General features: G+C 39.2%; 1 protein-coding gene across 6 annotated transcripts in view; it reads left to right on the top strand.

Annotated features, from left to right (window-relative positions):
• The first annotated feature begins 738 nt into the window (after positions 1 to 738).
• Positions 739 to 26,210, top strand: part of LOC119415617 (protein arginine N-methyltransferase 8-B) — a 27,294-nt gene continuing 1,822 nt past the window's right edge. The window contains exons 1-9 of one of the 6 annotated variants that reach the window (XM_037682770.1): positions 775 to 843; positions 5,932 to 5,940; positions 8,773 to 8,994; positions 10,102 to 10,257; positions 15,295 to 15,358; positions 16,204 to 16,346; positions 18,585 to 18,672; positions 20,995 to 21,110; positions 23,301 to 23,451. In XM_037682770.1, coding sequence (XP_037538698.1) covers positions 775 to 843; positions 5,932 to 5,940; positions 8,773 to 8,994; positions 10,102 to 10,257; positions 15,295 to 15,358; positions 16,204 to 16,346; positions 18,585 to 18,672; positions 20,995 to 21,110; positions 23,301 to 23,451 — 1,018 coding nt within the window. Of the gene's footprint in view, positions 850 to 5,931; positions 5,941 to 8,694; positions 8,716 to 8,751; positions 8,995 to 10,101; positions 10,258 to 15,294; positions 15,359 to 16,203; positions 16,347 to 18,584; positions 18,673 to 20,994; positions 21,111 to 23,300; positions 23,452 to 26,210 lie in introns of all 6 variants that reach the window. The other 5 variants (XM_037682768.1, XM_037682772.1, XM_037682767.1 and 2 more) reach the window with 5 other exon arrangements.

Here is a 26,210-nt window from a genome sequence, read left to right on the forward strand (position 1 = left end):
ATATACATATGTATATATATGTATACATATATATACATATGTATATATGTACACACACGTTTTTAGCAACTGTAGTGAGTCATCATCATAAAAGTGCTGTGAGTTGACATCATGGTGCAGTGAGACCAGGTGAGACAGAGGTTCTGCTCAGAGCATCATCTCGTTTCTTTTTGAGAGGGCTCCAACTTTCTCTGGCCAGGCTTTCAGCACCCCGCGCAGGCTGGAGAGCGGATCAGCTGGAGCAGAGATGCAGATAGGCTCCTGCTCCATTAAAGATGACATTAACTGTGACAGGAGCTGCTGAGAAGCCCGCCGACACATTGGTGTGCAGAGGAAAGTCGCTCCACTCGCTCTTCAGCGGCTGCTATTTTTAGAACCAACGCTGCGGTGGAGGAATCATTCAAACGAGCTGAAACATTGTGTTCGCGACAATCTGCTTTTTTTTTTTTCTTCCTCGGATCCCTGTCTGCTCCTGGCTGGCCATCATGGGACAAGATGATGCAGTCCTGACGCTCTTTTTTCAGCTGATCCCATGACGCCCGCTCCACTGAAGCTCTCCAGGAAAACAAACCGGTGGGCTGCAAACTTTTCAGCCATGGGATCCATCACTGCTCGCAGCAACAGTGGCAGCATTGCTCCAGGGACTTCAAGTAGTTTTGTGCAAACACTGCATTGTTCAGTATGAGTGAGAAGAATTGATCAGGAAAGAAGTAAAAGTCGTGAGGTGCAGCACTCTTCTTTACTTTCATTAAGTGCACATTCCTGCAGGCTCCTATGGGAATTAGACATTCGTCCCGCTGCATGCTCCTCAGGAGAAAAATGGCGGAGTCTGAGAGCTGCGAGGTAAGTGTTGGAAACAGCTGATCTCCCTAATCTGAATTGTGAAAGCTCCTGTTTTACAGAATCTGTTAGGGAGCTAAATGCATCCTGCACCATGAGGAATTGTAGACAGGGCTGTCCGGCTTATGGTTTCACTCTTTGCAATGAGGTTTATTCTCCCAGATAAAGCAATTTAAAGATGCTCTGCAGAGTTTCAAGTTTGCAAATGAATGATGCCACAATGTTAATGAGTTATTAAGGGAATAATCCCCTCAGCATCCCACCGGTCCTGTGATAAATACCCCACAAGCCCCTAGATCAAAGCAATTCAATCCTCCTGATAATAACGGAACATGTTGTACGTAATAATCTGGGCCAACAGGACATTGTGTTGCTTGTTGCTTCTGCTGGGAATTGAGCTGTCCGAGGTGCTGCAGTGTCTCACAGATGAAACTGAGGATGTGTTCTCCAAAGGCTGAGCTGGGATATTATATACATTTTTAATGCATTTGCTTTAAAGGTACTCGTAGCAAAAAAATGAACTCAAACAGGGAAAAACATTATCCTGAACTTTATTGAATGGTGCAGTTGGTTAAGACTTTACACCAGTAGCTTTTTAGATATGATGAATGCAGTGGTGTAGTCGACATTTTTGTAGTGGGTATACTGTACTTAGAAACCAAAGTACACAGGATAGTACAATGTATTTGTCAATTTATTCAGATTTTTAAGCAAATTAAACATTTCCAAAATTCTCTGATGCTTATATGTGAATAAATGTACAACACACTTTGTACAACAGTTGGCTTTGCATTAAAAACATGTTATGGAATTTATAAAACAGTATCAAAGATAAACATGTTCAAGTATTAAGTAGTAATAAGTATTAATTATACAAAAAACAGGTGGAACCAACTCAATGTGTCTAAAAAATGGTCCAAATGTGATTGTTCTCAAACTCCTTAGGTTTCATTAGTCTTCTTGTTTCTGTTTCCTCGCTTTCTTAACCATGTCGTTACTATAGGCTCAAAACGATGAACAGGAGGGCCATTTATACTGATCATCAAGAGATGACGTACATTTGACAACAAAAGAGAAGAGCTTTTATCAGATGGATGTTTTTTAAAATGATGTCCTCACAATCTTGGAGTTTATAAATTCTTATTAGTTGAAGCCACAGCCTTGTTAAAATACTTTCTGAAAAAGATATTCAAATATTTTTGACATTATTACAATTAAAGTGATAATTCTGATACTTTGAAACTGAAACCTATGACAAGAACAACACAAGTATTATACTGGATAAGCGAGTGCAATAACCAAGCGCTGCATGCAGATTGTTATAGAAGCGTTTACCTGCAGTTTAACATATCAATCATGCCCAATGATATGTCATGTATCATTGGGCACTTTTAATAATAATAATAATAATGTCATCACAATGTCAGCACTGTATGTTTCCATACAATGGCGAAATTAGTCTCTGCATTTAACCCATCCACCACCAGGTGGTGCAGTGGGCAGCTATTGAAAGCACCCGGGGGACATTTTGGGGATGAGACGTGCTGCCCAGAGACGCCACGTGATGTGCAGTGACTGGGGATCAAACCTGGGACTTTCGGGTCCCAAGCCGGCTGCCCTGCCTCTACACCATCTCGTTTAAGTGGGTATACTGAAATTCTCCGGCTTTTCTAGTGGGTATACTCCGTATGCCCGCGTATCGCATAGACTACACCACTGGATGAATGCGATTCTGAAATGAGGGTACGCACTCATTGTAAATAAAGCACTCAGCCGAATCCTACAAAAATCTAAATGGAAGCTTAAGCCATGTGTTTGACCTATGGGTTATCTGTCGTCAATGGTGGAATCAGATGAGCATATAGTCTCAGAGAAGACTTTCAAGTAGAAATTTAAGAAGAAATCTGGTGCTAAATGCAAAAGGAAAGTCTCACCTTGCATAAAAACATGCATACATTCAGATTAATTGAAGACCGTTCCTCATTTTATGTTGCAGTTTCATGCACTCAGTGATTGCTTTTATTTTGTTAAGGTCATTATGTAACCTCTTGGTCTCAAGCAGCTACAACCACCAAGCTGATATATAATCGAGCAGTTAAGAGTTTGGAAAAAAAAACCCATCAGATCACATCAGTGTCAATAAACACAGCACGATGAATGTTACACTCATTCTTACACTTAGTTTTAAAAGTATAGATGGTCAAGCTCCTCAGGTGTTCAGTGACCTTCAGGTTCCTCGCAAACCCACAGGCTCCACAACTCATGGAACAGACGGTGGGAACTGAAGGGTTCATTTTCATGAAACGTTCTAGAGTCAAATGGCCGTTTCTGTACGAGGGATTAACATGTGGGATTACATAACTGCAGATTTGAAATTGACTTCTGTCTGGAATCATTTTAGATCAGGTCTGACGTAGTTTCTGAAGGTGAACTAGTTTTGTACTCATAACATTAAGGCATTTTAATGACTGTTTGAATTATTTTAATTGTGTAATGTTTTGCTCTTTTTAAACTGTGTTACTGTTGATGATGCTAATAACCCATTTAGAGAGGTGCAACACAAATTAGCCTATAGGCTCTAAATGTTATAGTGTATAGCTGGTGAGCAGAATGATTTTAAAAGTCAGCATCACAGGAGTTGCAGCAAGAGGTGCAGTTGATGGAGACTGAACACCCGTGAAATAAAAAACATTGTTTGGTCAATGAACCTTCTCATTTAAAGGCCCTCATATTTGGAACAGTTTACCATCAGATCTTAAGAGTTTTTAATTCCCAGGTGAAACAACGACTGAAACAACAACAAACATGTGAACACTGAGCCCCATGGGGATGGAGGAGCAGGCTTGTGTGTGTGTGAGGGGACTGTTTAATTCTAATTTAATCTTAATTCTATTTAGCTGTTTTTTTTTTTTTAAGTCCAACCAAGGACTGGGTTTGCAAATTAGCCTGTGGCTAAAAACCCTTTGTGGAAAACAACGGTTGCTTTGTTTTTTATCATGTAATATTGGTTTTTGTGCTGTCCTTGATCAAACAAAGTTGAATACATTAAAAATGAAACGGCTGTCAAAAACAAATGTTACGGATCAAGCAGGCGGTGGAGCAGCATAAAGACAAAGCTTGACATTTAAACACACGTGGCTTTCACAAAACCGTCCAGACCGGTAAGGGTAACTAACGTTTGACCTATTCTCAGGCACTTTATCTCTTTCCGTAGAAAAACAAAGGCATCCACTTTGCAAACAATAACAAGTTTAGCTTACAATTTTTTTTTATATACTGTAAGTATCCATATTATTATATTATTATTATCATCATCATTATCATTATTATGGTCGATATGTCTTTGCAATGAGTACCCTTAAATGTAAAATTCAACATCTGCACCCCCTTCTGAGAGCTATAAATTTGGCACGGTATAATTTTAGCCTCCTTTATAAATGAGTTATTCACCATATTTGAATTCCGATGTGACTGTATACAGCTGTGACGTTGATTTATGTGGATGGGAAGCATTTTAAAGTTCGAAACAGCCTCATGTTGCTGCAATATGCATAATTCAACACACACAAAAAAAACTTCCTGAAAGCAAGTTCTTGGAAGAGCCCATCCTCAGACTCTCAACATTTTACTTATACGCTCACAGGCAGAAAGAGATGCATTAGAGTAATGATGGGGATATTTTCTTCTGTTGATGCTCTTGATCATTTTGTGTTTGGAGGAGCACCTAAGTGCCATAACAGCTGAAGCTCAATTTACCTTTCTGACTGTAAAATTTATTTTGTCCCGTGAAATGAGGAGATAATATGCTGGTTTACTGACAAACTTAAAAAGCTCTCATTATAACAGAGCAGTATAGGCCACACCAATGATACGCACAATAAATCCCCTTGAATCAACTTTCAAAGCTGTCAATAAGGTGATTTTGTCCTTGTTTACCTAACAGAAGGAAGCACAGAAATGTCCTTCTCAAATAACAAGTCTGACCTCACTGTGAAGACCTCAATAAATTCAGAAATAGAATCCTTAATGTGTATCAGTGCTGAGGGACAAAGTCAGGAACTTGTTTCATTTCTTTTTCCTTGACATCTCATCTGAACTCAGTCTATCTATTCTCATCCAACCATATCCATTCATCCATCCATTATCTTTACCCACTTCTTCCTTTTTGGGTCACAGGGGTCACGCATGCACGGAGGGAGCATGCATCCACCCAGAAAGGCCCCCGGCTGGGATTTGATCCAGCAACCTTCTTGCTGAGTGGCAACAGCTCTACCAACTGCACCACCATGCTGCCCCCACCTTAACAAATCCTAAAACGTATTTTAATCTATGTCACATTCTTAAACTAGAGAGATTTTTTCCCCCAGTATTGTAACTTTCTTTCGAAAGTGCACATTAGAGTCTGTAAATTTGATTTGGCAACAGCTGTGGCCCAATGTTGTAACTAAGGTTTGGATTAAAGCTGGATGTTTATGAAATGTGTTTAATTTCTCACAAGCTGTCAAGATTTATTCTGAGGTCTTTATACCTGTGACAGGTTGCAGTTTATAGCAGATCAGAATGTAACGCTTTTAGCTTAGTGAAAAGCCTTCTTAATTACACAAATGATTAATCTCCTCCTCTACTCATATGCTGAGATCCAGAGGATTGGAAATCAAAACAAGAAGTTTGCTGTTTTGAAGTATGATTTCATGGATTAATTATGGGTAGTCAGTGTTGTAACTGTAGAAAACAGCAGTCTGAGTGATTCTAGGAACAGAGAATATGGAGGACATTGCCATGAAAGAAGGGGAAAATGTCATCTTAAACATTTAAAACTCAGAAATATTTTATGGGAGTACAAGTAAATGTTGTATAGTCACTGCTTAAAGAGTTTTGAATCAGACATTCATTGACATTTGTCTCTTTTCTCAACTGAACCATGTCCACATTGTCAAGTTTTGTTACATAACAGTGGTTTTCTACCTGATTATTGGTCCGTGTTGCACAGAGATCAAAACACACTGCTTTCAGAGGCTTATTTTCTTGAATACTTTGTAATTATATTATTTAAATCCATAAAAAAATAATATATATGATAGTGGAAGTCAGAATCCAGTGGTGGGACCAAGCTGCAGAGATATGACAGTTAGTGAACTGACTATTTCTGTGAGAGAAGACAGTCACTAACTTTCTCAAACAGGAGAGGTGGGTGGGGGCCACCTGTAGGAGTTGGGCAAGATAACTTCACCACCACTGGGTGAAGTGCAGCTGCAGAGCAGAGTTGAAGAGAGCGTGGTTGGGGGGTGAGGGGTAATCCAAAAACAAGGTCCAGGAGTAGAGGTCAAGGTCAAACACGAGAGGTCAGAGATCCAGATACAAATCTGTAGGGCAATCCATGAGTCGTAGTTATTAGGTCAGAAGGAGCAGTTGGTAACAAGATCAGAAAGGCAAAACAAGAGCAGGCAGGAAGCAGGCAGATCGGGATTTCCAAAAGTCAGGCATGATGTCGAGACGAGAAGATCAAACAAGGTTGTGAACAGAACGCTGGACATCTACTACTATGAGGGGTTAAATAATCTGGCAGAATAGAGTGGTGAGAGGAGTCCTTAAATCTGGGTCAGAACAGGTGCAGTGAATCAAGGCTGATCAGCTGCGGGTGAAGCGTGGGCGTAGCTGAGTGACAGAAAGGCAGAACATGACATGGAGAGGCAGAACATGACATAATGACCATATTAGAGACACTGATATAAGAAGAAGCTGATGATGGCAGAACGAAGGGGACATGAACCAACTCTTTAGGTGAGAAAATGCAAAGCAGTGGTAAAAGTTATATTTTAAGAGTAGAAATGTTTTGAATGTCCAAAAGCATAAATAAACATATTTTGGGAGATTAACAACCTCATCAATGATGCCAAGAAAATAAATATGAATGACCAGTGATGAATAATTGTAATGTGACTAATTTCAGAAAGGGTTTTGTGTCCGATTAAAAACCACGAGACATAAATGTATTTTGGAAATTAGAAGAAAATGTAAACATTCAAGGATCACACTGGTCTTGTAGCACAATATAAGTTTTAGAGAATTATTCCAAATAACACAAAGCCTCAAAAATGGCAGACTATTGCAAAGCTAAAACCTTAAGTGGCCATTTATTTTCCTATGCTCCATCTCTCAACCAATTTTTTTTATGACATTCAGACTGGTCAATCAGAAGATTGAGGGTAAGGGAGTGGTGGCGCAGAGGTTAGAGAAGGCAAGCCTGTGATCAGAAGGTCACTGGTTCAAGTCCCAAGACTGATAACATCAAAAATGTGGGTGGGAATGGTAAAGCACCCACACAATGCCTCATTTGCCACACTCTGGGCCCTTGAGCAAGACCCTTAACCCCCACCATCTGCTCTCCTGGGCACCCTAGACAGCAGCTCTCTGCTCCACACAGAGGGCTGTGGTAGCTCGGTGGTCTGTGGTTGAGTCAGGAAGGGCATCTGGTGTAAAAAAACATTTGCCAAGTCTTCGTGTGAGGTTTGCTGTGGTGACCCCTGAAGAAGGGAGCAGCCGAAAAAAAAAAAATCAGACAGGTGGGTTTTGGGTTATTGAACAAAGAGCACTAAAATTATACCTGAGTGTTTGCAGTAAACAGTATTCCAAAAACACAATATAAAAATAAATGACAGAACTCATTTATTCTCTCACGCTCTCTTTTTAAGATGTAAAACTGGCAGAACGATGCTGAAATCCTGATGATCTCCAACAGTCTTTTGAAAACAACATGTATGCTTGCCAAATATTTTCATCATTTTTTTTTTGATGCATGAACATTGGAAGGAGAACAAACACTAGAGTGGCTAAGTACCTCTATAATCCCTCCACCCATCTCTTTCATCTAGAACCAAACTCACACGCATCATGGTGAGACCTTCTCTGCAGGTATTTAAGGTAATAATCAGCATGTCTTCTGTCTCATTCCATCTTCATGTTCTTCTGACAGATGATCTGACTTCATGTCACCTGTCAGGGCGTTCTCTGAACTCATTGAGTTTCTGCACTTTGTAAACTCACCCAAAGTCCTTAACCCTTTAACTAACCCACCAAAACAAACTTCTTATTTCCTTGGGTGACTGATGACAACAATCTCTTTTTTTTTCTATAACATACCCATACCCAACTCTTTACTGTGCATTTTGTGAAACTTGCTAAAAATATGAAATTATAATTAACAACTGCTACCTGAGATAGTTGTACAAGTACCACAGCTAGTCTTATTTCATTAAAATAGTACATAATATAGTACATCATATTGAGATTATTTCTACGTTTTCTCGATTTTAATCATAATAACTTAGTTAAGTACTTAAAGCAACAAAAGTAAGGCGTAGGAAAATTCCTTCAGCATATTCATGATGTACCAACACTTAAAGAGTCATATTTACAGAAATAGATAAACTAGATGGTTTGAGTATGGTGAGTTGATTTTATAGCAAGTTATCATTTTTAATGACATTAGCTTAAATTTATACCATGAAATGACAAATCCACCATTTGGTCAAACACATAAAAAAAAAAAAAAAAAAAAAACATAATTTGAGTTTTTGTGCTGCATCAAGGGTCATGATTCTATTTAGTAAGACCTGTATCACCAAAATATGTAAAAATAAGTCTCCATACCTTTTAAAGTTTACCCAAAAACAGTCATGATGCCATGCTTGATGTGTCCTGGTTTTTGATTTCCTGGATGGAGGTAGGAAAGAAAAAAACTACTATTTCCTGTCGCAGTGCCATCTGGTGGATTATTTTAGCATGACACACTTTAACAGAATGGTCAACCAATCAACTAACTATTTGGTTGACCAGGCAGGCAATTAAATGTAGACCCAACAACAACAAAAAATAGTCCTCAGTTTTAATAGTGTTTGTTTTTCCTTTTAGCAACCCCAGCTACAACCACAGCCGATCCGCATCATTACTTCAGCGCAGCCAACCTCATTGCCCAAGCCTGTGCCTTGTGTCCAGCATGCCCCTCGACCTCCTCGCCCACACCCACACACCCCCCATGCTGCTAGCCTCCCTAGCTGTCCAGGTCGGGGCAAGATGTCCAAGTTCCTCAACCCGGAGGAGATGACTTCACGGGACTACTACTTTGACTCCTATGCCCACTTTGGTATTCATGAGGTACAACTTTATTTATGTTGCTCTTTATTCACAAGATAAGTTTTGAAGTTGTCGTAGAAAGATGAAGCTCATTTGGGAAGCACCATCATAGATAAATCATTACCCTTTTAGGAAAATCTAAAGAAATTCATAAAATTTAAAGCTGCATAAACTGCTGCAGTATCAGGTCATAAAATTACCTGCATTCTGTTAGTGCAGATAATGGTTTTATACCATTTTCTATTGCATGATTTTGGGCCTTACACACACTGTTTTGAAGTGTGTTTATGAGCTACATCCAGTAAATTGTACTTGTGTGTGAAATTTTCCCAGGGCGACCCTCCAAGGTTGCTCATTCTTCTGCTCTCAGCTTTTCACAACCTTTCAGCTGTGACTTGTATACCACAGAGAGTTTTAGAAAAGTCTCAACAAACACCGCAGCCTTCAGCTGACATAAAACCTGAACTTTTCCTGAAATAACTTCCTGCACAGAAGACGCTGTACATATGATCTGCTGAGCTCCTTACACTGCCTTGAGCTGAGAAACAAAAACAAAAGATTAGGGCATTCTCAAAACTTGCAAACTTTAAATCTTTATTGTCTGTGAGATAATAATAATAATAATATTTTAAACATCTGTTTCCTTTTTTGGGATTCTTTAATCTCCACGGTTCAAGCTGATATTCTGATGTCTACCTTCAGAGATCAGCTGAATTTTAAAGAAACAAAAAGCCTCAGATGCAGTGAGAAAAAAAAAAGTTTAGTTGTGACTCATGGTTTTTTTATATTTTAAGAATGTAGGTCAAGTGTAGATTTGTTATTTTTTTCATACTTTTCTCACAGGCAGGATGTGTGAAACAGAAAAGTGCTGCAGACAGGTTGAGTCTGGAGGTTCAGGGGGATTATGCAAAAACACCATCCATAGATAGAATGTAAAGCCAAACAGCTGAGAAGAAACTGTGAGATTAGCCAAACGATGTGAAATACATTTTTCTTTTTCCTACTCTAAGAAGCACAAACATCCAGACCATAAATCTTCAACAGATTCATCAAAAACATCTCCATCCTTTAAGAGATAACAGTGTCACGTCTCCCTCTTATCATTTTTTTTTTTTTTTTTTGACCCAGGAAATGCTGAAGGATGAGGTGAGGACACTCACCTACAGGAACTCCATGTACCACAACAAGCACATCTTTAAGGACAAAATAGTTTTGGATGTTGGGAGTGGGACTGGAATCCTCTCCATGTTTGCAGCTAAAGCTGGGGCAAAGCACGTGTACGGGGTAAGACGTTCTTTCTCTGGTGTATATTAGTCTAGCATCATGTTGGAAGCACTGTGGAGCTGCTTGGTGTGCATGTTCATTGAGTTAGAGTGTAAGGTATATTTAATGGATTTTTTTTTTTTGGTCAAAATCTTGAAGTGTCTTGCCTGACATGCAGTTAATATGTGTGATGCTCAGGGGAGAGGTAATTAACTTGATTCACCTTTTTTTCCAAGAGTCTGACATGTTAAACTTCTGTGTGACGTCTTTATCAATTCTTGTGTTTAATTGCCCTCATCATTTAGCTGTTTCCATCAGTTTGTCATTATGACAATATTTTGGGTTATTAATTAATTTTCCAGTCCATCTGGAAGGGCATTTCTATACAAATGAGACTTCAGGGATTTAGCTCATATGTAACTCAAAAAAAAATCTAACTTTACATCACACCCCTATATTGATGCAACTTAAAGCTTTAAAAGTATGCAATTATGTAAAATTCAGCAGTAGACAATGGCTTGAACAGATTCAAGTGGCTATAAAAAATAGATACATAAAAGCTAAATAACAATGACATCTCCAAACCTGTGCTCTTTTCTTGCTGGACGTGAACGTCGGAGGTTACCAGCTTAGCCAGGGGGGAGATATGACATCTGGGCAAAAATAGGAAACATGTACCTTTTACATTTTTGGAGTAAAGGACAAGTGGGAACCCACAGTGACCATGACTCTTCCTGACACGAGTGAGATGTGTAAGAGGAAATGTGAAAATGAGTGTCTCTGCCAACACACCTCGAGGTATCAGTATTTCCAATGAGCTCTGATAATTGTGAACACATAGCTAGTGGCTATCTCTTCTCACTGTGGTTCAGAAAGAGAAGAGGAATTATCAACAACTGGAAGCCTGGCATTTCCAATTAGCTCACACCATTAGCACAGTAATCCAAGCACACTCGTGCATGCACATGGTGCAACATTACTGCTGACTGTTAGCTCAGTTGGTGCAGCCAATTGTTTCTTGAGGCACCAGAAACATCCGGAGTAGTCCTCCACTAATCACAAACAGGGAGTCCAGCAGGACAGCTCCAGGGAAGCTGTGCTAATGCATCCTGTGTGCTTGTGTGATGGAAAAAGCTGAAGCTCTTCGTAAGCAAATACAAGCCAGAGTTTGTTTGTTTGTTTGTTTGAGTTACATTTGATCGCATTAAAACAAAGAACTTCTCAGATTCATTATTTTAGTTATCTGACATCTCTTAGGTAAAATATACACATAAAGCATGAAAAACTGAAGCTCTCCTAAACCCCATGCTTCCTTGACTGTGCACAGAGCAGCTGAGTGCTTTTGCGCCTGTTTGCTTCCCAGTGATCCCAGCCCAGCTTAATGGTTTTATGAGTGAGAGCTCTGAAGGCTCCCTCAGATGGTTTAATATGACCAGATGGGTTTTTTTTTTTTTGTTTGCTGCTCGTTCATGTCTTCATACCTCAGACAAAAAGCACCATGTTATGTGGAACTCAGTACAAATACTCAATAAAACATTGTCTTTGACTCTACAATGTTGTAAAAGTATGTGATGGACTTGCAACCTGTCCAGGGTGTCCCGCGCCTCTCACACAGTGTTAGTTGGACATGAGCACCTCTCCATGACCCGAAAAGAAAGAAGCAGGTAAAATGTAAAGATGGATGGATGGATGGTTGGATGGATGGATGGATGGATGGATGGATGGATGGATGGATGGATGGATGCTGTAAAAGCCTATTGACACATTTTTTTTCTTGCTGAATTGTGCCAGTGCTGTTTTCAGTGGCACCTCCATATTATCACCCTAATGTTGTGGCTCTAAACTTGAATGAAATATTTCAGGCAAGGACCTCAGGATAAAAAAAATAAAATAAAATTAAATAATGTACCAGTAGTATGGTACAGGTGATGTTTTAGGGAGGAAAAAAATAATTTTAAAATAGCGAGTAACGATAAGAATAATAAAAAATGGAAAAGGAGAGCAGACGCCGAGGTATTTAAAATTCCAGTGGGTTCAGTGGCTAGTTGGAGTTGAGCACCGACTAATCTTAAGCTTAATTACTTTTAATTAAAGAGCCCTGGCAGCACTTCAGTGACTTTACCAGAAGCATGCTCCCTAGTAAATGATTTCCCTTTGTAGTCTTCTACCTTACGTCAATTGTCTGCTTGACTCCAGGACATCTCCTGCAAAGCTAAATTAACCTTTGTGATTTTTCCCACTTTATATATTTTCTTTTATGATTGTCTGCTGTTGTCATTGTTGTCTACTGATGTCGTCATTCTTTGTTCAAATCAGGTCTCTCTTGTAAATGAGTCCTCGAGGCTCAGTGACACTAACCTGTAGAAATAAAGGTTGAATGAAAAATGATGTCAGCTGATAACCTGACCTGTGCTGGTTTCCTGCTGCTGTCAGGCACACAAGTCATGTAGATGCTTGGAGTGACAAGAGCTCTCAGACTCTGCAGAAAGGCAGGAAAGTTGTTTTCAGTTACTTTGAACAAGTTTGATATTTTATTTTACTTTTATTTCCTGCTTTTTGTCCTAATAAATCATGCAGTGCTTGGAATTAAATGAAAGGTTTGATCAACTGTAGGCTCAGGTTTTCTATTTCATTGGGACAATAATGGATATATAGTAAGTATAATGAAATCTCTACACATCATGAACCTGCTGGCTCATAAAATGTTTTTTGATCACCGCAGCTCTAGTTAGAACCCTGAGATTTGCATCAGAGCCAAAGTAAAACACAATCACTTTCTCCCCTTTTGTCACCAAGTTCCCATAAATGACAGTCAGAGTGTTTTTATAGATCATTTGTTTGAGTATGGCTGAAATTTAAAATGAATAATGTCATTAGTGCGTTGTTTTACATAAACAAACTGATCATTTTATTGTGGGGTTTCAGTGGTTATGTTTAAATTAATTACAAAACTAAAGATATGCATGAAATATTATGTTCTAAAAATGGTACTTGGACATGCTGGAAACACATCTGGGGCCACAGCTGCCGCAAATGTGAAAGCAATAAAAGTAGCACCGCCATAGCTGAAGACTGTGCAATGCAGCTGTTCTAGAATAAGATAAATGTGATTTTTTTTATCAAACTTTTACTATGCAGTAAATCGTTTCCTTAGGAAGGTGGCAAAAAAAGTATTCTTTGTCCTAATTTAAGGATGTAGTTTGTTTCAGTAGAACATTGCATCAGAAAAGGACGTGTGACTGACGTTGACCCTTATTAGTCCTTATGGTATGAATAATCCTTGTATATTTCAAGACACTGAACCCCTCATTGCCTCTGATGTGTGTCCCATTGGTGTATGAATGTGATCTAAAAGCACTGATTAGTCTCTATAGAAGGATTTGTTCAGATTATCTTTGTCGAGATGTAGTAGAGTGATGTATGAATGTGTGTGTGGAGGTAAATGAGGGCACAGATTGTGTTATAAAGAGCTTTGAGTAGCTTGGTTAGATAGAAAGGGGCTATATAAGTACAGTCCATTAACTATTTACCACATACTGAACATATTACACAAAGCTAATATTAGAAATCATTTGGTGCAGTAGAATTAAGCCTCCTGGTTTGCCTTGTGACCATAATTACACCAGAAGAATGCATAGAAGGAAATAAAATACACATTTGTGTACTCTCAACGTCATACACATGAAAAGTTATTAAGGCTGTGAGAAAAAAAGGGTCAAGAGTTTGCTTTTGAACATAGACACAGTTTTGACAAGCAACACAATATCATGCACTGTAGCTTATTCCAGAGAACTGGACCATAATAACATAAAGCATTCCTGTGCAAACTTGCAAACAACTTCTTGGGACAGCATAAAGCACCTGAATCTGATCACCTCATCAAATTCATGCAACACACAGAAAGATGATTACTTATCAAGGACTTGACCTGCAGACCAGATAATGAAAAAAAACTTTAAAGTGCAGTTTATATGAGTCAAATGAAAAGGTTGGAATGAATAGAAGTGCCGCTGACTTTCTCCGAGTCACTATCTTGAGGTGACTTGAGTAAAGACGATCTTCTGCTATGATTGGCTCAGTAACTCCAATTAGGACAACTTGTTAACATTGTTATTCATATTTTTCTTTAAAGAATTTTGCAGCTAAACATAAATTTGAATTGTAGTCTATTAGTTGCATGTGTTTGGGGTTTATTTTCTACAGTAGAAATAAAATGCCAGGGTTTACAGAGCAACGAAGGGCTTCAGTCTCAAGTTGTCAGTCAGGTGGAAGTGCCAACGTTCCTAAGCTGAAACTGTAAAGTGCTGCATACACAACCTTGCATTTGATACATTAAGACTCAGACAATATAATTCACCCAGATGTTTACCTGAGGGATGAAGTGAACAGTCCTCCACATTCACTGAAAGCTTCAGTGTTTGACAAGTCAAACAGTCACTGCAGAAAACAACTATTTGCGATGCGGGGTTGTAGTGGTGGAATGAGTGTGCCCTCTTTCCCTCCTCTGTGTGTGTGTGTATAATACAAATCAAGCTCTTGTTTGTGACAGCCATGGTTTGTGCATGAAAGCATGTGAGTCTCTGTCAGTGCTGATCAGAATGACTTCAACATTTGCACACTTTTAAAAAAGCTTGTTAAAAATCTGCCTTCAGCTGCTTGAAGGCCTCGAACTTTAGCTTTGTTGTTTTGTTTTGCACTGAGGTTGTGTTGCCTTTTCTAATTGAATACTCAGATGTTTCTTACATATTTATTGAAAGTGTTTCATACTGTGCTTTTATTTGGCTCAAATGAAACGTGGGTAGTTTATCAAAAACTTTTGCTGCCTTAGGTGATCAAAATGTTGACTTTTTGCTAAATTGGCATTAAGATTTAATGGAAATCCACACAAGCAATAAAAAGTGGATTTGACGTTTGCATGCCTGTCAACTTGAGTAAAGCAGTAACATTCAAAGTGTGCCGAATTAAAGATAAAGTAAGGCTATTTTTATGATTTTAGTAGACATTGCATTAAATATAATCCATTTTTAATGAACTTTTACAAATATATCTTTCTGTCAGATTGAGTGCTCCAGTATATCAGAGTACTCCGAGAGGATCATCAAGTCCAACCACCTTGACAGTGGTAAGAGCTGCAGCTGCTTCACTTCATTTCTGTCTTTGAAATTCATAAAAAATCAAGAGAGCAATGATTATGATAATGGGTGAAGATGAACGAGGGAAGAGAAAATGGCAGAAAATGGGGGGGGGGGGGGGGTGTATTCAGTTTCGGTGAAGAACAAAATATTAATTTACTGTATACATTTGGACAAATACATACATCCATGTTCCTTTTGTCATACTGTTGTGCATTTCCTCATTTCTTCGAGGCATCCGTCCATTTTTTTGTAACTTCAAAAATCCTACGGTTTTATCAAGGCAACAATTAAAAATACATTTCCTGCCAGCTTTGCACCTTACAAGTAATAACTCCATGAACCATCCTGTCAGCGTATGTATAATCCATAAACTCATGAATATCAAATATGTTTGAGTAATTTAGGAAAGTATCAACACTGTTGGCTGCAAGTTGCGGACAGTGAGTAAGGCGGAAGCAATCACAAAAGATTTACATGTCATTTGTATCACCAGGGAAATGTTTCAGTACGTTCCTGCCAAAGTAAAACAAAGTGAAGTCAGTTGATCTCTGGCAGAGCAAAGATTCAGATTTCTATTGTCATCCCCAGCTGGGCTAAACTCTTTCAGATTACCACCGAACGGATGGGCACCATTCTGAGGATATTTTAGTTCTTTTACATTTTTTCCATAGAAAATACTATTCTGTGCACATAGTAATAAATTATAGGACATTGCTTTTAACAGAAAATGGATGGTATAATATTTGGGGCAAATGTTTATATGTAACCAATCTGAGTTATTTTCAACAAGGCCTAAAGGACTGAAATGACATTTCGGCTTGTTCTGTTTCAGTTATCACAATTTTCAAAGGAAAGGTGGAGGAGGTGGAGCTTCCAGTGGAGAAGGTTGACATCATCATATCTGAATGGATGGGCTACTGCCTTTTTTATGAATCCATGCTCAACACTGTCATCTTTGCAAGGGACAAGTGGCTGGTATGACCTGTGGATTGTGTGTCTGTGTGCTGGTGTGTGTTTTATTGCTCATTTTGTTTTGATGCATCAAGTGTTACAAAATGACCAGAATGTTTGACTAAAAAATAACTACTTTTGAAATTACCACAAGAAAACACTAAAAGAACATTTTAGTCAAAGTAATAAAACTTAACGTACTTGCCGCTGGACACGTTGCACCGCCGTGTAAGTCGCATCAGTCCAAATATGTCTAATAAAGTGGAAAAAACATAAATATGTCACTTTGCCATACAGGTCGCATCTATTATGCATCACCGCTGAACACCCGGAAACGTGGGCCGGTGTTGTGCCAAAAATTGATTGGCTGCCACATGGCGGCTGCGTGAGTGTACACGGAAGGACTTAAATTTAAGAATTTAACAATATTAACACTTAAAAAACATTACTTGTTTGATCAACATTATAGTAAAGGTACGTTTGAACTTATCCTTAATAAATGCACTTTAATGGTCAAATCAGCTGCATTTCGCCTGGGCAGCGCAACGACATGCAGCTGATTTGACATTTGCTCTAGGAGTTCCAAAGTGAGACGAAGGAGGCTTACTGGGGCAAGCAAAATGTCTCATTAATAGCCACTTTTACCTATGGCTTGCCATGTTCTCCAGTGCCCTCTAGTGGCTGAAAATGGTAGTGCTCAATATTTTCCATGTCAGAATGAATGAAATTGTCAGATCTCTGCCAAAAATTGGGTTATAAATATGGGGAATAAAACATATGTTAGTCGCTTTGGTGTATGAGTCACAGGACTTGCAAATTTATGCAAAAAGGTGCAACTTATACAATGAAAAATACAATAGTTTACACAGTCGATTGCTGGTCTACAAACTCTTTGTTAAAAGTCTTTAACACAAAATCATCATAAGCAGCAAGCAATGTAAAAAACAAAAGATGGATCTGCAATAGACTTGACATGGATACCGCCATCTTTGTTTTGTGGAAAGCGTTGTGGTCCTGTTTGGGACCACCCACTGTGTATTTGGCTGATCTTTGTCTTTGTCAAAGTTAAAGCAACAGACCTGAACAGTACAGTGTTTTATTTCAAGTTGGGTTGTGGAGATCGCTGTGCGGTGTATATGTGCAACATTGATCGCAGATTCAAGAACAAGTGAGAATTTATGGAACAACGAAAACTTCTGATAGTTGCACCGAGGTCTAGTACTATTTGTGCTAAATATGTTAATGTGGTTTCAAGTCATCTTGGCCATTTATAAAAATTGCCCAACTACAGATCATTTTGGCTACTTAATATTACAAAAGATATATGTATGGACTACCTTAAGTTGTTATCGATTAGGCCCCTACACGTATGTTCTTTCTCAGATTAGAAATACTAGGAACATCATGAACAACAAAATGTCCTTAAGCAGCGCAACAGTCCAATTTTCCAACTTTGATAATCTGTTTGACTTTGCTGTGGGTCATCCCCAAGCAATCCAACAAATCAGTGTGCACAATATTCAATAAACGGCGCCACACAGCTATTGGAAAACAGCTTATTGTAGATTTTTAGTCATTAAAGAGTGGTCATCAAATAAAATTCCAACTTTTTTTTTTAATTCAAAAATCCAGATCATATATTTTTAAATTTTCTTTGAACGACAGCCAAGTTCGTTTTCTTCACTTGCCGTATAGTATTTTCTGTCTTGTACCTCTTTGGGCCACATGTGGGAATTATTGTAAACAGCAAGTTGAAAAGCTGCACCACCTAAAATGAATTACCGTAAATGTTAAAAAAGCAGCAATAAATCATTGTAAATGCAGAACGATAAATGATGATTTAATAATTCATTTTTCCTGAGATGTAACTATCAATTTGGGGTCTTGGTTTGGATCTGGATCTGGAGCACAGGGTTTATGACAGGGGTCCATTTGGGGACCCCTTTCATAAAACATGAATGAGAGAAACACTTTAGGAATCTTTATCAATCTAAACAAAAGTGTGCAATTCCATTTTTAAATTTCTATAAAACAATTAGCTTTTACTTTGCATACTGCTATTTGCATAAATAATCCCCAATAAAATTAAAAAACTTCAAGCAACCAAACCTACATTAAAATGATATAGCACACATTTACACTGTGTGAGCATATCAAACAGTCTATCCTTTCATAAAAATACACTTTTAAAAATGTGCCGATTATGAATTTTTATTTGTTTGTTTTTGTTTTGTTTTGTTTGAACTTGTTTTTTCCAAACAGAAACCCGGTGGATTATTGTTTCCTGACCGAGCTTCCTTGTACGTACTGGCCATAGAAGACAGACAATATAAAGACTTCAAAATTCACTGTGAGTCATTTTTAGTGTTTGTGTGTAACTTGCACTTTTCGCACTCACTTCAGTTGTTCTTATTGTGCTCCACGGGGCTCCTGGGTGGCTTTAACAAGAAACAGATGACGAATGGATGGTTGCTGAAAAGTGTTTCAAAGTTTTTCAGCACAGATAATAATCTTGAACAACTCCTCAAGAACATGAAGGTGATAATTGACTTCATAGATCAACAAGGCTTTCTATTACTCATCCCACTCTAAACCATCCAGGAGGACTGTCTGGGGGTGATGCTTTCTTTGTGGACACAAAGCACAGGAGCAGGTTCTGCTAAAATATTGCTCAGAGAGCACACAATGCAGATAACAGCAGTCACACAGACTATTCAGGCCCAAAATATCAGATCTCACCTGGCCCCAGCCTGTAGCCATCATTTCCAAACCTCATCCGACCCAAAAAATTAACAGTAATTACAGGTCCAAATACCCCCCAACATTTTTAATTAAGTTTTGACTGCTTATACCACTGACCGTTATTAACGGTTGGCGGACGCGCGCAGCTGAGGGGGCAGAAGATCTGAGCTGAGGAGCTATCAAAGCGCATGAAATGCTCCCCCTGCTTCTGCCTGCATTCTGCTCTGACATGTCAGATATTTTATGATCTCTCCTGTTTGGGTCGTCGGATGCGTGCATCCTCTGAGTGCAGCGGCTGAATGAACGTCCATTTGGGCAGATGGATCACTGGCAGTAGTCCATCTGAAGCTTAACTGCAGCTGGACATTTTAACTCTTTCAACCGGCCAGTCAGCGCGCGGCCAAATGTCCGCATGCAGCAGGTGTAGTATGGCAAGCCATTGAGCATGCATCAGGATATGGCAAGCCATGTTTGCATATATTGGATCGTTGACCGCGCACGTCCCTGATGCAATAAAAAGCCCGGCACTGACCCTGACCACACCTTAAGCACATTATTATGGCCCGGTCCGAATCTGGGTCGGACGGGGCCGTGCTCCGGGTTCGAGTTAGAAATGACAGCTCTAAGAAGATTGGAGCTGGGGACCATCATGACCATTAAAGCACATTAAATCCCTGCTCTTGCCTGCATTCTGCATTATCCAGACACAGACCCTGCTCTGACATATCGGCTTTGGGATCTCACCTGTTTGGGCCGTCGGCCGCGTGTGTCTGCGGAGTGCAGCGGCTGAATGAACGTCTATTTGAGCGATGGATCACTTCCTGGCAGTACCGGTAGTCCCATCTGAAACTTAACTGAAATTATTTTACCTCTTTCAAGGCTGGTTAGCTCGCGGTGAAATGGCCGTGTGCGGCCGGCAAATGTATGGCAAGCCATGTTGCCATATAATTGGATCGCATCTGATCCACTGATGTAATCAAAAGCCCGACACCGACCCAGCCCGCCCATCAAGCACATTATCATGGCCCAGCACAAATTCGGGTTGGGCCATGCCTGGCTTCGGGCCCGGGTTATAAATGACAGCACTAATACAGACACAATACACTGTGGGCCTCGTACTTAATGAGAAATCAAACAACCAGGGTGATGCCTCAAAAAATAAATTAAAAAATATATGTATTGTTTGAATTCACAACGGAGTTCTGTACAAAGTCTGAGAAGTTCATTTTTGTCTGCACTCACTTTGTATTGTGTTGTGCACATATTGACTACAAAGTTGTTTCTTCCCCTGGCATGAGGCCCAGGAAGACCTTAACGCTGAGTTAGAAGTATCCCTCAGAAGGATCTCAGTATTCTAAGAGCATCCAGTGATTGTTGCTGCTGCTCTCAACTGCACACCCTCTTAGATAAGTGGGCGGAAAGAAATATAAAATGCACTACATCACGAAGGCCCCTGGGGGTCTGTGACTCGTTCATCATTACCAGTTCTTCTAAGTACTCGAGTTGTTCACCTCTTTTAAGGCATGATAAAGATGTTTGCTTGCACATTATACTAAGAGGGTGGGTGAATAATGTAAGGGATGAATTGGCTTTAACATAAAAAGATATGTGTGGCAAAAAAATCTGGTGTGACTTTAAGGAGGCAAATTTACAAAGCGTTCACTTTCCATTACCAGAAAAACCCTTCCAACTTGTTCGGAGGTGTATCTCTGAGGTCATGGGTGAGACCATTTTCAAGATGTAGCCCGTTTACAACCAGAAGAAACCAAAAAATAAAAATCACGTGTTTGCAGTTGAAGAAAAACAGTGAAAATGTGGCAACAAGGTGACTCAGTTCAATTCAGTTCTGTTTATTTATATAGCGCCGAGTCACAACTGAAGTTGTCTCAGGGCGCTGCACAAAAAAACTCAGTGATGCTTTATTTCCCAGGGTGGGAGAACGTGTACGGATTTGACATGACATGCATTCGTAATGTGGCGATGAAGGAGCCCCTGGTGGATGTGGTGGACCACAAACAGGTGGTGACCAACTCTTGCTTGGTGAAGGTCAGTACTGCAAACTACAAGCTAACTGCTCAGCTAATGCCAAACAAAATGCAACAAAATCGAATGCAAAACATAACCTGTAAAGAACTTGTGAAGGGGGAAAAAATGTTATTGTGATTATTTTTTTTAACAATTCCACCAAACAATTAGCTTTTAAATTCATTGAGTATTACAAAAAAAAAATTGCAGTTGATTTCCCTCAGATCATCAGTTCTGTATTTTACCATTGATAATAATAAGCTGTTATAACAACAAGCTATAAAATGTAATTAAACTGAATTAGATTCTATTTCTAGCTCTGAAATTGTAACACCACCCCCACCCCCACCCCAGAACATGAATAAATATAATAATAAAACATTTGTTTATACCATTAGCAAAACATTTCATAAAAACCCTGAACACATTTTAATGAAACTTTCAGAAAGTAGCCACTGGGTTGATATCTGCACTGATTAACTTTTGTAGTCAGCCCAATTCAAAAGGGCCCTCAGGTCTGCTGAATTTGCGTCATAATCCCTAATTACTTTGTACACACAGAATTTATTGTTTAATAGCTCACGAAACAGGAAATTACAAAAAATTAAAAAGTTCTAATAAAGTATATTAAATACTGATTAGAGCGTGAAGCTCAAGTATTTTGTCATTTTCTTACATTGCCATGAAAATTATTTAGTTTTGTATTGATTTTAGAGGTAAAGCTAATTCACGCAGCTCATAACTAATCAATGACATCATCTGAGTGGTGAACATGCTGTGTGGCTCTGCAGGAATGAGTTTGACCTTGATGTGTTGTGGCCTCTCGCTGCGTGAATTACACTCATCAGGCTGTCACACCAAGCGTGACAATAGCAGCCTGTCTGCCCCCCACCCAACCCCCCACCCCCCCCGATTGTGCAGCTTGTCTTAATGACCTTCTAATCGCTGGCATTGATTGCGGGGATCTGACTTGTTTCACCTCCGTCCTTAAGGAAAATTTGGTGCAAGTTGTACCTTGACTTTCCCATCAAGCATCACTTTGTTGTGTAAAAAAAAAACAAAAGATAAGACATGAGAGTCAAAAGGACTCAGTGATTCAAGGTTCTTTATTTGTCATATGCACCATATGTGGTACATGTGGTGGAACGAATATATGTACGCAGGGTCCCAGTTACATCCAACAAAAGTATAAAATGTAAAAGAAAAACAGTAATAAGTTCTAAGATATGAACTAAGAAAAACATCAACTAAAAATACGCCAGTAGTACAAAAACAATACGAAAACACACAAAAACCCGAGGGTTTGCCACTATAACGATAGTGGCAATGCTGTCCGTTTCTGGATATGGTGGTAAAAAATGAGCAATGATCTCCCTTCAGGGTGATCACATTGTCTTTAAATGGATTGATAAATTACCTCGTTCACGGTAAAGCTGAGCAATTTCCACACCACCTTATTCTGCTTTAAACTCTGCAGCAATGCTCAGATGGGGTCATTAATAAGTGAAGTGTTGAATAAGATGAGCAGCTTCCTCATTTTGAATCACTGCAGTATAAACACTAGCTGTACTCTTAAATGTTCAAATCTGACTTTCACTTATATGTTACTGCACAACCAGAGCAAATATTCGAACGTGTGTTTTTAATTCTAAATTAGAGCAGATGGGTGGATCTGAGAAGAGCTGATTGTTTTTATTTGAAAGCAAACATGAGGTTCAGTCCTCCACACCAAATGTTGCATCTGGTCCCAAAAAGCAGCACGCAGTAGATTTCTATTGATAGTGATAACACATGAAAAAAGAGTGTGCTGTAGCAGCAGCGCCTATGTGATCTTTGTGCAGCAACTGTTTCATGTGAGCAACAATAATGAATTATTCTGTTACTTATCTGAGCTAATGTAGCGTAGAGCTGTGCACACAACAATACATCAGAATGTGTAAACAGATGCTCATCTTTACACATGATCTATTAAAAACTAGAGGACATTTGCAGACTTGAGTTCTTGCACTATGCATGAAAAATACATAAATCCTAACATGAGCTATAGAGCCCTGACATGACAGCAGTCTCTTCATTTATCCTGCACAAGCTTTACCGGCCTCCTTCCATCTTTGGAACAGACCCGAGGTTTAACTTGAAAATGACACAAAGTGAAGTGTTTGTTGTCGTTGTTTTCCATTGGGTCACTTAAATGTGTCTGCACTTTTTCAGGAGGTGGACCTCTACACAGTAAAGCCTGACGACCTCTCATTTACCTCGCCTTTCTGCTTGCAAATCCAGAGGAACGACTACGTCCATGCTCTGATTACTTACTTCAACATTGAGTTCACTAAGTGTCACAAGAAGACTGGCTTTTCCACAGGTGAGACCGCAGACCTCCTCCTAACGTCCTGTGCACGGTGTAGAAGTGCTTAATGTGACCAATATGGATGCTGCTTGCAAGCATCAGGGGAGCAGTTATTATGCTAACATTGAGCCAAGGCTTTGAGCCAAAAAATGAGAGAAGGGTTCAACTCAAAAAGCATTTCAAACAATAAAGTCCAAGTTTCTTTATTTGTCATTCGCACCACGTGTGGTGCATGTGGTGGAATAAAATTGTGTACACAGGGTCACAGTTACATCCAATAAAAGCATAAACTGTAAAGAAAAACAGTAGTAAGATCTAAGATATGAACTAAGAAATACGCTAAACTAAGAACACGCTAAACACTAATAGTACAAAAACAATAATGTAGTTCAGTGTGAGTCTTCGCTGCCTTTAAATGCATTAAACGTGAAGCTATAAGTTACGTACTAATATTTGCCATATTTACTCTGAAAATAATGAAATCTAGTATATTTTTTTGAACGTGTGAGAGCTGAAAAAGTGTTTAGGTTTAGATCAAGGTTCAAGGTTCTTTAATGTCACTCGCCTCACATGTGGTACATGAGGTGGAATGAAATTGTGTACTCAATGTCCCAGTTACACCCAAAAATAGCAACAACAACCAAAAAAAAGTATACAAAAGGGTATACAAGGATCTAAGATGTACACTAAACAACAATGTAATATAATACAGTGTATTAAACAGCACCCTGATCAAGTTGAATAAGAGATTTGACCTAAAAACAGTTTATTCTGGGCTTTTAATTGTATTCATCAAAACTGTTGTTACTGTTGTTGGTGTTTAATATAGAATTTAAAATTATCATGATCCAAACATTCAGAGCGGTGCTGGGCAACAAGTCTAAACCAGTGAACCAGTCTAAACCAGTGTGTGACTGACCTCTAGTGGTTCTTGTGCAAAAAGCATCTCACAATAAACAAGTTAATCAAGATGAATCTCTTGGCTCTTTTGAAATACGCAAACTCAGATCATCTTTTATTCATGAAGTCAACCATTACATTTTGACTTGAACACAGAGATGCACTGTATTATTTCCAAACATCAACTTTTTCTCTCCCTTTCTCCCCCTCCACACCCCCCTTTCTGTAAATTTGCCATTCAAGGCAGTTCTCCAGTTCTCCAAGGTCAGACCTGGTAATTCACCTGCCAATAACTCTGAGATACAAGTCAAAGTTTTACATTCATAGACAAAAAGCAACTTTAAAACCCTCAAATCAAACCTTGTCATATGCACACAGACTTTTAACCTCAAGGAAACTGGCAATTGTGGGCCAGAGACTTCATTTCCCGCCTGTCAGATGAGATGACTCTTCATCTGTGGCATTAGCATAAGAAGCAGAGCTAGTGTGAGTCTTTATTGCACTACGTCCAAAAAAGAACTGAGCCAAGTCCGTCCAGCAGCCAAACTGACTGACAGGTTGCTTTGTGTAAAAACTTTCAAAAGGTTTGTCTAAAAGGCCAAAGACCAAGCTGCTCCGGGAAGAAATTAGATTTAAGTGAGTGACCTTCCAAACCTCAGGCAGGTCATCAGAGATAGGGCAGATGAGAATTTTAAACAGGCACGTTTTGTTTTTCCCTGCATTCTGACATACAACATACAACAAACAGATGGAAGGTGATGTCACATTAAAGAATGAGGGGCAGTGGTGATTTTAGCTTCTTTTTTTTTTTTTTGGAGGGGGGGGGGGGTGCTGAAGCACCCCTAAATTTTAACTCAGCACCCCTGAAAAATAAAGAAACCATCATTACAATTGTGTAAGGATACTCAAAATCTAAACCTTAGATTCACCAAAAATATTGAATAAATTTAAAATAAATTTAAAATAAATGACGACACTTAAACGGGCCAGTAAAAGCTTAACAAATATATATTTTTTGCACGAGTCAGATACTCAACGCCACCTGTCGACCAATCCAGTAGGCTCGTCAGCAACAGACCAATCGGTGACCTCAATTTGTCCCGAAGGTAAACGTTCCTTACCTACAGGAGCTGGGGGGAGGGGGGGTCATGTGTGAGAGAAGCAGAGCATGCTCTATCCACACAAGGAGAGCTGTTGGTCAGGCTACTTCTTGTTGCTCTCTAATGTAGTTGTTGAATCAAGTGTTTATTTATGTAGGTAAACATAGATGTTTAAAAACCCGTTGAAATACACAAAAATGCAGGAAATGGCATCTACTTTATTCAAAATTTTCTGGGGGAGGACCCCTAGACCCCCCCACCCATATTACATTAATTCCTACCAGCTCCGTCTTCCCTGGACAAAACTGTGCACCATGGGTGACAGGGCCTTTTCCTCTGCTGCTGTGGAACAACCTCCTCGACCATCTAAGGGTACCCCAGACTACATAAAGTTTTAAGAAAGGACTGAAGACCTTTTTATTTGAAAGATTTTGTAGTGTTGAATAGGGCATTAACAGAGTACTCGAGTAATCTACACATCGATTGCTAGGACATCTATCGAGGTTAAAAATGTAACGTTGAGTAACCGTAGTGACATCATATTATGTGATCACCGTATGACCGTAGGGGGCGGTGTTGCACTGTTTCAGGTCACAGAGTATGGTGTAACACCGGGTCCAGTCCACCGATCCAGAACCTGCTTCCTCTGACCTTGTTTCACAAACAAAAAGCAAAAAATAGTAATCTCTAAACCTATAAAAAACCTATAAACATATTAATCTCTAAAACTAAACTTAATGCGCACCACAGCTGGCAGTGGTGCGGGGTGGTCAA

This window comes from Nematolebias whitei, chromosome 10 (assembly GCF_014905685.2).
Source record: "Nematolebias whitei isolate Nwh7 chromosome 10, NemWhi1, whole genome shotgun sequence".
In the NCBI taxonomy this organism is placed as follows: domain Eukaryota; kingdom Metazoa; phylum Chordata; class Actinopteri; order Cyprinodontiformes; family Rivulidae; genus Nematolebias; species Nematolebias whitei.